The sequence below is a fragment of the Callithrix jacchus genome, chromosome 9 (assembly GCF_049354715.1).
Source record: "Callithrix jacchus isolate 240 chromosome 9, calJac240_pri, whole genome shotgun sequence".
Classification (NCBI taxonomy): domain Eukaryota; kingdom Metazoa; phylum Chordata; class Mammalia; order Primates; family Cebidae; genus Callithrix; species Callithrix jacchus.
In genome coordinates, this window is record NC_133510.1 from 75,297,947 (window position 1) to 75,314,644 (window position 16,698).

The 16,698-nt window shown below is 33.3% G+C and overlaps 1 protein-coding gene across 1 annotated transcript in view; it reads left to right on the forward strand.

Annotated features, from left to right (window-relative positions):
- Window positions 1-16,698, forward strand: part of TRHDE (thyrotropin releasing hormone degrading enzyme) — a 422,303-nt gene that overhangs the window by 363,079 nt on the left and 42,526 nt on the right. Inside the window, exons 13-15 of the mRNA XM_035257033.3 lie at window positions 6,498-6,645; window positions 8,699-8,796; window positions 9,225-9,332. Of these exons, the coding sequence (XP_035112924.1) occupies window positions 6,498-6,645; window positions 8,699-8,796; window positions 9,225-9,332 (354 nt within the window). The remainder of the gene's footprint in view (window positions 1-6,497; window positions 6,646-8,698; window positions 8,797-9,224; window positions 9,333-16,698) is intronic.

Below are 16,698 nucleotides of genomic sequence, written 5' to 3' on the forward strand. Positions count from 1 at the left end.
AAAGGATCATAAATGATTCTATTATAAAGACACATGTACACATATGTTTATTTTGGCACTGTTTACAATAGCAAAGACCTGGAACCAACCTAAATGCCCATTGATGATAGACTGGACAAGGAAAATGTGGCACACATACACCATGTATACTATGCAGCTATAAAAAATGATGAGTTCATGTCCTTTGTAGGGACATAGATGAAACTGGAAACCATCATTCTCAGCAATGTGACACAAGAACAGAATATCAAACACCTCATGTTCTCACTCATAGGCGGTGTTGAACAATGAGAACACATGGACACAGGGAAGGGAGCATCACACACTGGGGTCTGTTGTGGTTTAGGGAAGGGACAGTGAGGGGTGGAAAGGTTGGGAAGGGATAGCATTTGGGGAAATACCTAATGTAGGTGAAGAGGGGATACAGGCAGCAAACCACATTGCCATGTATATACCTATGCAACAATCCTGCATGATCTGTACATGTACCCCAGAACCTAAAGTACAATTTAAAAAAAAAGGAAGAAATCTGGAATAATGTGGAACAAAGCTACCTTTACACTAATTTATTTTGCTTTTGAAAATATGGTTATTTTTCATAAAATGGATGGTTTATTTTTTTAAAAAAGCTCTCATCTAGATAGCAGTGGCCTTCTTATCTTCTGTATGTGTTATCATTAATAAAATAGATGAGCAAAAATACTATAAATATCACTCTAATAGAATTTTCTCATCCGGCTATTTTTTAACCTTCAAAAATGCTTAATTTTTTTTTTTTTAATTGAGATGGAGTTTTGCTCTTGTTACCCAGGCTGGAGTGCAATGGTGAGATCTTGGCTCACCGCAACCTCTGCCTCCTGGGTTCAGGCAATTCTCCTGCCTCAGCCTCCTAAGTAGCTGGGATTACAGGCACGTGCCACCATGCTCAGCTAATTTTTTGTATTTTTAGTAGAGACGGGGTTTCACCATGTTGACCAGGATGGTCTCGATCTCTTGACCTCGTGATCCACCTGCCTCGGCCTCCCAAAGTGCTGGGTTTACAGGGCTTAAATTTTTTAAAAAAGTTTATGTTTGAGTTTTAGTATCTTTGGCAAGTGCTCCTGTTTTTAAAAGTTATGACATTATTGCCATAATTTAGACTAAGGAACATTTATTGAGTGCCTATTTTGTGCTAGGTTCTGCATTAGGTTGTGGGAATAAAAATACGGGCAGAGCATATTTCATTTTCTGGAAGAGATAAGGCCAATGTGTAAGATAATACTATGAGAAAATCATGACTAATGTCATGGTAATTTTTATGAATAGAGGTGTTTTCAGAGTATTAGTTGAACCCCAAAAATAGGTGCCTAAGTCAAGTTTAGGAGAAGGGTTTCTGGAAGAGAAGGAGCAGAAGGCGGGGCTCTGAGATCTCTTCTCTGTGCACCTTTCACATTACTAATTGTATTAGGCCATTCTTCTAATGCTATAAAGAAATAAATGAGACTGGGTAATTTATAAGAAAAGAGATTTAATTGGCTCACAGTTTTGCAGGATGTAAAGGAAGCATAGCGCTGGTGTAAGCTTATGGGCAGACCTCAGGTAGCTTTTAGTCATAATTGAAGGTGAAGTAGGAGCAGACATATCACCTGGTAAAAGTAGGAGCAAGAGAAAGAGAGAGTCAGGGAGAAGCATCATACACTTTTAAGTGAACAGATCTCATGAGAACTCAGCATGAGGAAGAGAGCATCAATCCGTGAAGGGGAATTTGCCCTTATGATCCAAATACCTCCCACCAGGCCCCATCTCTAGCATTGGGATTTGCAATTCAACATGAGATTTGGGCGGGGACTAATATTCATACTGTATTACTAATTTTATGGGGCTACAAATCAGTAACTTCCTTTTACATCTCTTCAGATAATGAAGCAATGCCTAAATTATATTTATATTTAAAGTGATCAAATGAGCTGTTCGTTGACAGAGATACTTCCCCTGTGTTTTTTTCCGTTTTATTCTATGGAACATCAGGGACTATTGGGATTTCCAATCCATACCATAAGATTTTCCCACAAAGAGCATATAAAGTGTTTTAATAATAAATAATAAAGAATCACAGACAAAACTTTGAAAACTTTTTAATTAAGCATTTCAGCAAGTGCTTTAAAAATCTGTGCCCTAAGGGATAGTAACAGTGTCTTTGGCCTATATTGTGAAATATGTAGGAGTCTATTTATTGGCTTTAAATGAATATTCAATTAATAAAGAATAGAGTATGATGCACCTAAGAATCTGAGAATTGTGTTTTATTTTTCTTTCTCTAAGTTTTAAACCCAGAAAACAATTGCCTTTAAAACAACTTACAGTAAAATAGGTTATTTTTTTTATACAAGCCACCCATATTAGTAAGAATAAAGAGTCAACATTCACAGGAATTCGGAATGGTTTTTAAAAAGGGATTTTGGATCTTAGGTGGAAACAAAGCCAGTTAAGGTCAGAGCATTTCAACATCAGCTAATGTAATCTTGTTTTAATCATTTTCTTATAAAATATATTATCTTATACACCTGAAGATATATTTTATTTCTAAGTCTTGTGAATTGGAGAAGGAGGAGGGAAGAGAGGGAAGGATATATGTGTATGGGTAGCAAGGGATGGGAGGAGCAGCTGTCTAGCTGCAAATGGACAACCTTTTATTTATTTTTGTGACATTCTTCATTTGGCTGCTTCTCATTGTCTTTTCTTTCACTACTAAATCGTTTCTGATCCTCATCCTCACTTCAATAGTAGGGAAGAAAGATATAATCTACAACCTCTTCCTATAAAATATTAATAGGACACATTTAATTATATATGAAATATATATAATATATATTCTTTAAATTGGCTATTTTAAATATTTTGTTAGCAATATTTCCCTGTGATGATGCAAATTTAGGAAAACTGCATTTTAGCATCAGAACCCTAAGTGTACTTCCCACTGGGCTGACTACTGTGAGCAAATATAGTGTTTCATTCATTGGATTCCACACACCTCCCCTGAATTGATTGAATTATCAGTAGTAGTAATCACAGATATCATTACCAGCCAATTACACAAACAAACACCTAAGCTAGGTAACCTATACACAACATTATCTCTTACAATTCTTACCTTTGTAATGAAGCTGATCATCCTCTTGTCCAATTAAGTGTACCTACATATCATGATATAGCAGGCTTAAATGCAAGTATATTAAATTAGGTAATTGGTAATTACTTATGTTGGTATCACAGCAGCATGAGGGCAATTTGAGTATAATCTGTTTTTTATTCTATTCAAGGTCTGCATTAAAGAAGGTTAACTGCTATAAAAAAATGACCCCAAAATACCTTTAAATCAGATACAATGGAAGTTATTTCTGCTCACACAGCAGGAGTGGGTGTGAGAACTGACATAGTCATGTAGTTATCCAGGGACCCAGGAGGTTTTTGGCATATTCAATACAAGATTTCCAAGGTCGCCTGGAAGGTTGACTTAAGGAAAAAGAACATAGAGTAGCTAATGAGAGATGTCTAAGGACAGCCTTGGCAGAGGCAGATTCGTATTCTATGGGCTAGATATTAGTTTCATGACCACACCTAAGTACCAGAAGAACTGGAAAATATAGTTCATCCAAAGAAGAAGAGAAGAGCATTGATCTTGGTGAGCAGTTAATGATTTTTGCCAAAAAAATCCTCAAAACAGAACTTGCTGCATTTCCATGCTTAATGAATGCTTTTCCTTACTTACCTTGCCATTATTTGGAACTTTTGTCAGGTTTGCTTTGCATTTATTTTTTTCACACAATGCCAGATGTCTTATCAAACCTAGATTCATGTCCTGCCTCCTAGACTTGTACATATTAAGCAACTAAAGAATGAAGAATATAAAATTACAAAGTATTTTTCAAGTTTTAAATACATAAATTGTGCCCATAATATTACAATTAATTTTCAGTAGATTAAAGTGTAGATATATAGGTTAGATTAAAAGCTTTTGTGGGCTAAAATGGGTGTCTCTTAGCTCCATCCTTTTATTTTATAGACAAAAGAGTGTGAGGACTGGAGAGAGAAATTATTTGCCTAATTGTATGAGTGCAGTAGTAGTCAGGTTCAGTCTCTTTCTCAAATCTGAGTTTCTTTGTATAACGTTATTTGTCATCTTTTTTTATTTGCAGTCAAATTTCCTACAAAGTATAAGTCACTAAATAATGTCTATCCATTTCTAGAGATGAAGTAAAACACAATAAATTATACTTGACATAAGGCTATCACGTTCAAATCTGTAGGAAACAAGATTCAAGCAACTTTCTAAACTTACTTGAAGATTTGTAGTAAGTTAGCTACTTTCTAAAAGTTCTTCTTAAAAAATACATTACTTTTCTTATTTGTTTAACAAAATAATAATGGCTTCTAAATAAATCTTCAAACTTTAACATTATACAATCCATGGCATGTATAAAGAGAAGGTGAATATATAATCACCACACTAATATTAAATATTAAAAGTTTGAGAAAGACAAATTATAAAATTGGAACTACTGGAAGCTATGTTTCTTTTAATGAAGTAATCTAAAGGATTATTTTAATAAAAAATTGTATTACTTTTTCAGGGAGCAACAAACCTGTAAAATCAAGATTTAACTTACTATTGGGATGTTGTACTAGCTAAAGTATAGTTGTTTATTAAATTATTGTTGCAGAGTATAATTTCATGCTATAGATACAAAAATATACAAATTTGAAATTGCACAGGGGAGGGCACAGATCTAGAAATACTCTAAATCATAAATTTTCATATTTTCAAATTATATGAAATTTGGGATTTGCTTACTATCTTATGTGAATTATGAACTTGTGGTTGATCTTATACTATGATTGAATCAAAATCGTTAGAGTGACACACATTCTTTTGTTTTAATTAAAAGAAAACTGCAGTACCCTCTTCAGAATTTTTTTTATTATTAACATTATAAGCACAATTGTAAGCTAATATTTATCTATAGGGTAATTTTTGCATATGACATTGAATTAAGACTAAATAATATGGAAAAATTATTTTAACTGAAAATGAAAAATGCTTTGTTTCCTCCCTGTTCACTTTCTACCATGCACAAATACAAAGATCCATCTAATTTTGTTATGTTACAAAAGAACAGTGTGAAATGTAGATAAACAGGACAACAAGGCTTTGTTGCTTTCATAGTTCCTTCTTCCCTATGTTAGCAGTCTGCTTTCAGTTGATTGTGCCTTTGTTTGTGTTGTTATAGCAAAATACCTTACACTGGATCATTTAGGAACAATAGAAATTTTTGTTCATGGTTAAGGAGGCCAGGGAGTCCAAGATCAACTTCTGGCAGACTAGATGTATGATGAGAGCTTGGTCTGCTTCAAAGATGGTGCCTTCTTGCTGCACACATACTGAAAATAAGAGTCAAGAAAATTCTTTGGAACCTCTTTAATAAGGACACTAATCCCATTCATGAAAATGAAGCCCTTATGACCTAATCATTTCCAAAGGCCCTTTTTCTTAATACTATCACAATGGGTAGTAGGTTCCAACACATAATTTTAGGGAAACGCCAACATTCAAACCATTGCAAATATCAATGCTGAAAAATTCCACCAAAATACATAGTGTCACTATATACAGCAAAGATGTCAAGGCTAAGACCATTAATGTATTGTGGACTGTCATTTATATTGCTTTGATTTTGCAAGAATATTATATACAGTCTATGGGAGAAAAGAGATATACAGTTCTTTTAGGTTCTTATTCTTGATATGGCCTCTTAAACTATAGACAATAAATATTAAGATAATTTTTAAAAGGTACAATTTAGTATTTTATAAAGAAATTGATGTTGGTTCTCAAAGTGACACATTTTATTTCTAAAGGAAAATAATAAAAGAGTCGATTCTTTTAAAATTTTTGTAATTTGGACTTTATTAAAACCTAACTCAGATTTTCATCAGTGTTATGGAAAGTAACTTTTAAAAAGGTTTGAAAAACATGCTATTATTGTAATCTAACAAACACTCAAAGCTGCAAATTGACATTTTAATTTAAAAAATATGTATTAAATATCATTACACTGAGCTAAATGACAAGGAAAGACAATACTTGGAAAAGTAAAGTGATCAATTGTTTTCAATTGCATGTTAACCTCTGAAGACTTTCTGTGAAGGAACATACCTAGATTTGGTTTTGGTTATGTTCCACAATTCCTTACTTTTAAAAACATATGCATTCTGATGTTTTGTATTCAAACATTTTAACTGTCCAACTCTGCATATATTAAGGTGGCATTGGCATCCTAAGTATGACTATATTTTAAAAGTGAGTAATTTTATTTTTATAGCAGTGAGTATGCTTTCTTTATATTATGGTGAATCTTGCTTTTCTGCCTTTTAGTTGTATAATTAAAAATTTTTATTTGTGCATCAGTATCTATTGTGCATATAATTAACATTGACTTCTTTTTTTTTTTTTTCTGTAGGGCTGGGTATTTGCCTCAAAATATTCCTCTGGAGATTATCAGATACCTGTCTGAGGAGAAGGATTTTCTTCCTTGGCATGCTGCCAGCCGAGCTCTTTATCCTCTAGATAAATTACTGGACCGCATGGAAAACTACAATGTTTTCAATGTAAAAAAATATTTCTTTCTAATTTTTAGAAAATACACTTTTTTATTTTTTCTACTATTATAGATGCAACTGATCCCAAGTTATATGAGTTTGCTCTTCTAGTTTGCGTCATCTTGATTTTTGTCCTGATTGTCTATGCAACATATATGACAATTATTTGAAGATGAAATGTAATACACAACTTCCCTTTTGCTCTGACCTAAAAGTGTAAATTAAGCTTAAGTGCTTCAGAATTTAAGAAGAAATACACATAGCAAATTTTTAATGTTCAAACATACTTTCCAAGAGTTAGAGGGTCCTGTGTTCACAAAGGACTTAACCAGGATAGAAAGATCCCAAAGATCTTAACAGAATATGGGCCTTTTCAGTAACGATTCTTAGGCATTATTTTTATCCAAAAGGACATAGTGAATTCAATTCACTGCCTTAATTAACAAGGATAAGATCAACACTAAGGCAAAAGCCCATTCATAATTGGGTCCAAGGGGATATACAGGAAAGCAAACAACAGATAATCCAAATAGACAAGAAGACATGACAAACATTCCAAAATGTTACCTGACCAGATTTTTCTAAACTCAAAACCTAGTAAATCAAAATTACTCTCCTGACACCACCTAATCTGATTTAATAATTATTTTTGCTAAATTAGGATTAAGTACTGCTCATGAGCCTTTTGATTCTTAAATTTCTTATCACTATGCCATCCATGATCTTTCAACACTATTTGTTTTCCTTTAGTTATTTTAACAGCTGGCCCTGTGTTTTCTAAAATCATCCTATTTTTTATAACATACTGACTATACTAATTAACCCACACATTTGGAATGACTGACAGGTGGATTCCTGTGACATGAAATCTTTTATTAGAGCCATCTGATTTCTGATGGCCATCATAATTCCTTCCTTTTTATTTTTATGCTAAACCTACAGAAAAGAAACTTTGTTTTAATGATTTTTTAAAATGGGAATAATTATGTTTGTTGCTAGTTTTGTCTAAGCCCTTAGCATAGACACGCAAACAAAAGGGTCATTACGGTTACAATATGATTTTTCTACCAGATTGCACATTTATTTCTCCCTAAAGCAAACACTGCAATATTAAACCTTTGTAAAAGTAAAATATATTTTTGTATATATTTGTACGTTAGAATAGTGTATTATGTCAGATTCCTTGTTTTCAGTAAACAGTTAAGAATTTTTTTCATTGTAATTTCAGTGTTTGTATTCCTTTGGCAAAATTCAAGGACTACCTTAAAGTGAGGGAGAGCCAACCTGGGCAACATGGTGAAAAACCATCTCTACAAAAAAAAAAAAAAAAAAAAAAAATTAACCTGGCATAGTGGCTTGTGCCTGTAGTCCCAGCTAGCTACTCTTGAGAAGGAGGTGGAAGGATGGCTGAGAGGCAGAGGATACAGTGAGTGGTGATTGCTGGCACTGCACTCCAGCCTGGGTGACAGAGTGAGGACCCTGTCTAGAGCAAAAACTTGTGAGGGAGAGCATGCCTTACCTTGGTACTGATACTTAAATGTGTCATTAGCTGAATGAATTGTTGACTTTGAAGTACCATTATCATTACATTGAAGGGTTCTGTGTATCTCAGCTTCATTAATACTAGGCTAATGGTTGGGCCAACATAGTTGTTTTTCATTAAATATTCCCTGTTGATATAAAATGCATAAATATTAGATGCCCATTTTCATATATCTATATACATTTTAACATATGAATGTATAGGTGTTATCAATATTCTTTGTTTTCCTCATTTTGTTACAGAAGTCATCATTTAAAATATTTACTCCTGCAAATTATTTAGTAATTTAATAGGAAGAAGAGTAGATTTGTACCATTCCAATAGCATTTTATCCATGTTTTTTATATTTAAAATACTAAATTGAATAAAATTATAATAGAAAATTACTGCACTTATAATTTTGCTGATTTGAAATTAGGTGTATTTTAAAAATATTTTAATTTTGTTATAGAATTTTAATTGTCAGCATACAGAAGTTTTAAACTGACCTTATCTTTTTTTATTCTATACCCCATTTAGGAATATATTCTAAAGCAAGTTGCAGCAACGTATATCAAGCTTGGGTGGCCGAAAAATAATTTTAATGGATCTCTTGTTCAAGCATCCTACCAACATGAGTACTGTTTCATTTCTTATCCTTTTATTTTCCCCTAGAGCTGTACAATAATGTACTACCAGGCCATTGTGACTTTAGCAGCATGAGACAATCTTCCTTTCATTCTTCAACTTACATTTCACTTTCCCAAGAGGACTGCTGCTGGGTAGAACAGTTTCCATTGCCTGATCCTGAAAACAAAGACATTTTCTTGCTGTGTTTTAATTTAAGATCTAACTTTATTGATGATTTTGAGATCGGAAGCCTTACTGGAGTACTGTTAAACTTTCAGTATGTTTAACTTCCACTAGTCTAAGTGTCTTTTACTCAGCAGCATAGGATTTCTAGAACTAAAAACCATTTTTATGTTAATAATTTACTTATCTACTATTCAGGGAATAAATTTCCCTAACTTGCTTTTTAATTTGTTTCTCTTTTGATGATATCTAGAGAACTACGTAGAGAAGTTATAATGCTAGCCTGCAGTTTTGGCAACAAGCACTGTCATCAACAGGCATCAACACTTATTTCAGATTGGATTTCCAGCAACAGGAACAGGTAAATTGGACCGTATCCTGTATTTCTGGTATTTTTAATAGTTCTTTCTGATTCACAATGGATGCATTTCATTTATCAATTGAAGAAAAACAAGGAAAAACAAGAGCACACGACAACATTTTGTATTAGGTTCACAGCTTCCAAGTATGAAAGTCACAATACAGGTATCTTTGAAATGTTTCATTGAGTTTATATGCTAACTTTCCTAATTTAGGTCTTTATTTTTAAATATATGTATGTTGTCTCCTTATTTCAAGTTTTGAAATCTCTGCTATCCCATAAAAACAAAAGGATAAAATTCAGTCCAGACTCTTTCTGGTTCTTTATAAAGGTTGTGGTATTTATTCATAAAACAATTACTAGCATATGTTATAAACAAAGTAACATAACAAATATTAATATTAAAAACAAAAAATAAAAGGTTATGAAAAAAGATCTTTTCCAGTGACCCTTGACAATGACCTTAAACTTGTATCTTATCTTAGAATTTCACAATATAGTATTTTAATAAATAATATGAGGTTAAAGTTGTTTAATTAAATTACTTTTGAGGAAGAAGTACCGTGCTAGATGTCACTTGTTAATGAAAAGAATACTAAACATAAAAATAACCAAATATATTGGTCTTATGCCTACAGTACTATAATCCTTCTTAAGGTGCCTTTATATTTTCAGGGGTATTAATGTACCATTTCTTTTTTATATTTTGGACAACTGATATCCAGTCCTCTCTGGTTTTGGTCCCCATAACTAGAGTCTTTCCTCCTAGGAAGGAAGAGAAGCTAGGGGTTGATTTGTACAGATGATGCTATTTTATGTGCAACAGTGGGGTGGTTCCTTATAGGTGTGTGAGGGATGACCCACAGGCAACAAAGAAAGACACTTGCTCTGATAAACTAAGAGAACCACAGTCAGTATAACCTACTTATGGAACAAATTGGTATTTGTCTTGTTAAGAGCTATTTAGGTTTAAATTTAATATCTGACTAGATTAAAGAGTAACTATTCTGTTCAAAAGGTCTTTATAGAAATCTTTCACTACATTATTTACTAAGTCATCATAATACCTCACCTTCCTGTAGCATTTCCTGCTTGTTCCCTAAGTTAATTGTTTCCGGTCTTATACTCAGTCACAAAGAAAAATATGTTAACAGTATCATCTGCCAATTGATCTATCATATGTTTGAAGACAGTGATCCAATATTTCATCCATCTTCTCTAGAGCCAAAGTGTACTAATTTCTTAAATTTTCAAGATTTTTTGCTAAGTCTTCTGAAAACTGTTTTATTAGATCTGAAAATGTTGTAAAATTTTTGTTTGTTTTTGTTTTTTCAGACAGATCTGAAAGTTTTTTTTTTAATTGTAATTTAGGTTCTGGGGTACATGTGCAGATCACGCAGGATTGTTGCATAGGTACATACATGGCAAGGTGGTTTGCTGCCTTCATCCCCCATCACCTATATCTGGTATTTCTTCCCTCATTATCCCTCCCCACCCTCCCCACTCTCCCCACCCCCGCTGTTCCTCCCTTAGTCCCCCACTACTGACTGCAGTGTGTGATGCTCCCCTTCCTGTGTCCATGTGTTCTAATTGTTCAACACCCTATGAGTGATAATATACAGTGTTTGGTTTTCTGTTCCTGTGTCAGTTTGCTGAGAATGATGGTTTCCAGATTCATCCATGTCCCTTTGAAAGACAACGAACTCATCATTTTTTATGGTTGTGTAGTATTCCATGGTGTATATATGCCACATTTTCTTTATCCAGTCTATTGATGATGAACATTTAGGTTGGTTCTAGGTCTTTTTTTCTATTTTTACTACCTCCTTCAATTCTACCACATATAATAGGACCATGGAAGTAAAAACTTAACCAAAATAAATACAGCTAAAATTTTATTAAAATCCATATCATATATATATAAAAGATAAAATATATTATGGAGAAATTAATCTCTTCTTTCTTCCCTTTTGTTTTTGTGTGTTTTACTTGTTGTTTTACTTTGCTATAAACACATGCCCTTTTTCAGACTGATTATTGTTTTAAATACTTTAATGGGTCTACTTATATAAACATGTTTTCCTACTGTGTTATTAAAATTGGACTCACACCATTGTATCACCATGATTTTTCTAGAAAGCGTTCAAGCCTAATATCACTGTCTAAATTTTAGAAATATAGCTGTTGAAAAAAATGCTATTTTAAAAACAGTTCATTTATTTAAGAATGCTTTTTGAACAATTCTCAGTACCATCTGGTAGCTGGAAATCAAAGAGGCGGATCTTAAGATTCATAGAAGAAACTGTTTCTTAAGCAGTTTTATTTTGAAATAAGAGCTAAGTACAAGATAGAGTGTGAACACAAAGAAAGGAAACATTACAATCTTGGAGAGATCTTATTCTGATTCATGAAGGATAAGTAGGCCTTAAGTGGATAGGGCAGGACTGAAGGCAGGGGTAGGTGTCTATGAATATGCAAGGGGGGGGTAGATGGCAATTCCAGACAGAAGAAAGCTACGTTGGTTGCTGTTTAATTTCATAAATAGAGTAATGTTTGACTTGTAAACTTGAACGATTCAGCTCATTTTGGTTTTGGTAGCTTTGCCACTTAGGTGGCAAAATAAAATTTGGGCCAAATAACTTAAAGTTCTTTGTCATTTCCTTCATTAATTTTATGTTATATTCTCTGCTTTGCTTTCTTTTGTAACTGGGAAAGTAAACATGTTAAATGAAACTAACTCTGTGTTTACTAAGATTTGCTTAATCAGCTATAAGGCATTCCCCAGCAACCAAAAGTCACCTCCTGCAGAGAGGAGACATAATATCCACTAAGCTACTACCTGGGTGTGAAAGATCAGAGGTATAATCTGTATTTTTTTTTTTTGACGACAGCTTGATAATTAAACAATAATGCAATTCTGTAGTTGGTGCTGTGCTTAGGTTTCTTAAACTGAGTCAATAAAGAAAAGAACATTTTTTTTTTTAAAAAGTGGCCCTATAGCAATAGACCAGTAACCCTTGTTTGTTTGCTTTTGTTTGTTTATTTGTTTGTTTAATGGGAGCCTTTAATGGAGTGATTTACAAAAGTCATCTAAGAAAAGAATACTAGAGGTAATGCAGTAGTAGACTTACAAAATACCTTGGGAAATACATATTTATTTTAATATGTCTACAAACAGTGAGTCATAGAAGTAGCAGGGATTGCAAATGTGGGGTGTTGTACTACTAAGCAGCATAATCTTGAAACATTGGGGATATGGGTAAAATGAGTGACAGCACAATCACGAAAATAAAATGAATGTGAAAGGTGCTGCAGGGAAGGATAATGAGATCAAAATATGCAATGAATATCTAGAGATGGTAGCAGCAGAAAGAAAAATTCAAGAGTTACAGAGGATGATAAATTGAATGAGTTGACATTCTAATACCTGTTAAATATTCAAATGCTACAGTGTGTTGAATTGTAATAGTGATGTCATGCATAAAAATGGATTGACTACATTTAGGTCTTGTTAGGCTGCATTTTGGAGACTAAGTTCAACAACCAAAAAAACACATTTCAAAAGAGAGACAAATTGCCAAGCATTTGGTGGAGATACAATACAAATGATAAAAAGATCTTGAAAAGAGGATGAGCTATGAGAGGAGCTTGTGAAACTTGAAAATCTCACTCAAAAAAAAAAAAAAAAAAGACACAGGAAAGATAATGGCCTTTTTCTATGTATAAAAAGCATTATAAAGGGGATAGAAATTGGTTTCTTTTACTGGTTGGTGCAAATAAACAAGAAATAATAGGCCTAAGTCTCACTGAGTAAAAAAGAGAATACATAGTATTCCTGCAGATGAACTGTTATTTGAAAATCTCTTTGTTAAAACACAATGTTGTACAGTTAACTATACAGAGATTAAATATGGCATTACAGGGTTTTCTCTAAGTAATAAATTTAACTGGAAGTTAAATATGTATCCATAATAATATATTAAATACTGTTAAAGGGCACAATTTAAAGCTGTAAGCCAATACAAAGTAAAATTTTAAAGGATTTAATCTAAAGCATTACTCAATAAATAATAATGTCCATTCCTTAATATAAATTGAACTGGTATTCTCACTATACTTAAAAGAATACCCTGAAACAACACAGCACCTTGTTGTATAGGAAATGTTTATTGAATTGAAATGAATTGGGAATTTATTTTGAAACTGAAAAAATTAAGACAATTCTATAACAAAAATTCTAAGTAGAGGCACATCACTACTTTGCAACATACATAATACATGAGCTTCACTACCTGTTCAATTAATTATAACATTACTAATATTGTCTTTAATGATGATCATAAAGCTATATTGTCTTTATTTACTGTATCTAGCATTTATTACATTACGGGTGCTGGCTAAGTGCTTTTAGTATGTTTTCTCACCATTTTTTTTTTTACCATAAACAAATTATAAACTTACAAAGGTTATGCAACTTGCCAAGATTATATATCAATAGGGTGCCTGCCCCCTAACACTGTTGCATGTAGTTCTGTGGTATATCAAATCACTACATATCAGTAAAATACAATTGTTCAAAAATGGTAAAATAAATAAAAATTGCCCAACAGAGTAAGCAACAGTTTTATGCACATGCACTTCATGTGCATGAAGAAGCCAGTGGTTTTCAAACCTGAACATGCACCTGAAACATCAAATGGGATTAAAACAGTTTGTTGCCCTCAGAGTTTCTGATTGAGTGGGTAGGATGAGGCCCAAGGTTTTGTATTTATAACAAGTTCTCAGGTAATGCTGAGGCTGTTGGTGTAGCTACCACACTTTGTGAATCGCTGGTGTAGGGAAAGGTAAACTATTTTTAGAGTTGAAGACACTTGTGATCAAATTGAAGTTGTTTCCCTAAATAACCTTGGGAAAGTCTTTTAGTTTCCTCATCTGCAAAATAACAATCATATTACCAACCACACAGGTCATGAGACTTATGTAAAATAATGTCTTTATAATACTCAACCTTTGTAGGAAATTATAAAATTCTAGTTTTATTCGGAGTTACCCTCTACTTGTTTTCATTATCTTTGGGTAGTGGGTGGTGTGAATTTTAAGTAGGAACTGTGGAGATAGTAACACTTAGTGAATGCCTTCAATGCTAAATCTAACCTGTAAGTTTTAAGGCTTACAGGGATGTGACCTGTAACATAAAATATAAAACAAAATGCTGCCATAGAGATTCTCAATTAGGAGCAGGAGAACATATGCTCCTTTTCCCCTACTTTGAGGAATAATGCCTTTCTTGGCCACCTGGCAAATATAACTGTTTCATCCTTTCTCTTCTTTTTTTTTTTTAATTTTTTATTGCATTTTAGGTTTGGGGGTACATGTGCAGAACATGCAAGACAGTTGCATAGGTACACACATGGCAGTGTGTTTCGCTTCCTTTCTCCCCTTCACCCACATTTGGCATTTCTCCCCAGGCTATCCCTCCCCACCTCCCCCTCCCACTGGCCCTCCCCATTTCCCCCCAATAGACCCCAGTGTTTAGTACTCTTCTCTCTGTGTCCATGTGTTCTCATTTTTTATCACCCACCTATGAGTGAGAATATGCGGTGTTTTGTTTTCTTCTTAATCAGTTGCTATTCATGGCAAATGTCTCTTTGTCAGCCAGAGCTCACTTTATCTCATAGTGTAGAGTGCTCCACATAGTGGTGTTTCTTTGTGTCTGATCCTTATCTATCAATGTTTGCTTTTCTTATGTGAGAACATAAAGGTGGAGGGACAAAAGGCTCTTTCCACTGTGGTCTGTGTATATCTCATCCAGAAACCTCATGTTTTCTTTCCCCAAAACATAGATCCTAACTTACTGTTTATGATTCCAAGTTGGTGTTGTGCTATTTCCTCAGTTCTTTATTTTTCCACTATTTTTCTTTTTCTTATTATAAATTATTCCACTCTAAATTTTCATATGCTAAAGCCAGACCTGCCACTCGAGTGCTGTAACCATCATAGACATTTTGTAGACCAGTGAACACAGCAAGGAGTTTGTATGCAATAGCAAAAACAACAGAGCTGCCTACCCCTCCAATGAGCTGAGCTCAGGAATTAGCTTGTCCTTTGTCATTAAACAGTTGTGGCTTTATACAAGTCAGTTAACTTCTCAAAATCTCAAATGTATTTCTGAAGTAAGGAGATTGCCCCCAAATTTCCAGTGCTTGTATCAGTGCTAAAAGTCCAAAATTTCACACTCACTGTGTATGAACATAAATCCATACATCATACAATTTTCCCACAATAGGACTAATTTTGTTTCTCTTCGTATTATTTTGTTGAATGATATATGTTCATTTATACATTCACTCAAAAAATACACATTGAGTAACTCCTATGTGTTGGGCACCGTTAGATATTTAGAATATTTCTTTCATTCAGTCAACTAATGCTAGCCCCTGTTATGTGCCAGAAATTAAAAATACCTAATTCCTGCCTTTACACACCCTAAAGTGAGGTGGAGTGGTAAGGAGGTCAGAGGAAAATAAGAGTTGTTCAAAATAGTCACACAGAGGTAAAAATGCAACTCAAGCATAGTGCAACAAATGAAAGACTGGGGGCGTTCTGAGAGACTCGCATAGGAGAATTTGATCAGTGCAAGGAGATGAGGAAAAAATGTCCCGCCACAAGAGTAGCTAGTGCAAATGGAAAGGATTGACGCTATTTGAGCATTATTGAGGAAGAAAGAGTGACAGGAGTTAATGGCTCCATTATTGGGTAAGATAAAAATTGCATTAAGGACAATTTACTAGAAATAATTCAATAGCTCTCAAACTTTATGTACATGTATCTCCTAAAATAATATGTTTAAGTTTACATCTAAAATTCCCCATCATACATTTAGATAATTGCAAGGATTTAACTTCTAACAGATTGTTGTAGACATTTTCAAATAAAATATTTTCCATCTCTCTAAATGTATCCAGTATAATCTAAAAACATAGCGATTTTTTTCACTTTAAAATAATGACCATTATTCATAGGTATTTTTTACTTTAAAATGACCATTAGTCATTTTAAAATGTGATGAAGTATTTAATTTAATAGTCATAGACTTTATATCATTTCTCTCTCTTCCCCTAACTTGTGTTCCAATATATTTCTGCCTGAAAATATTTTATGTATCATCCTCTCATACCTCTCTGCATAAAAAAGTCCAAACACACATATCTATGTGATTTTTTCATGTCATACTGAAACCTTGTGTTAAATTTGTTTTCTAATTTGAGTAATCATCAAAATTGTTAATTTGATAAATAATTTCCAAACATAAAAATTGTTAAATATTGAAGCAAAAAAAATAAGATGAGCCATTTTCCAATGAATT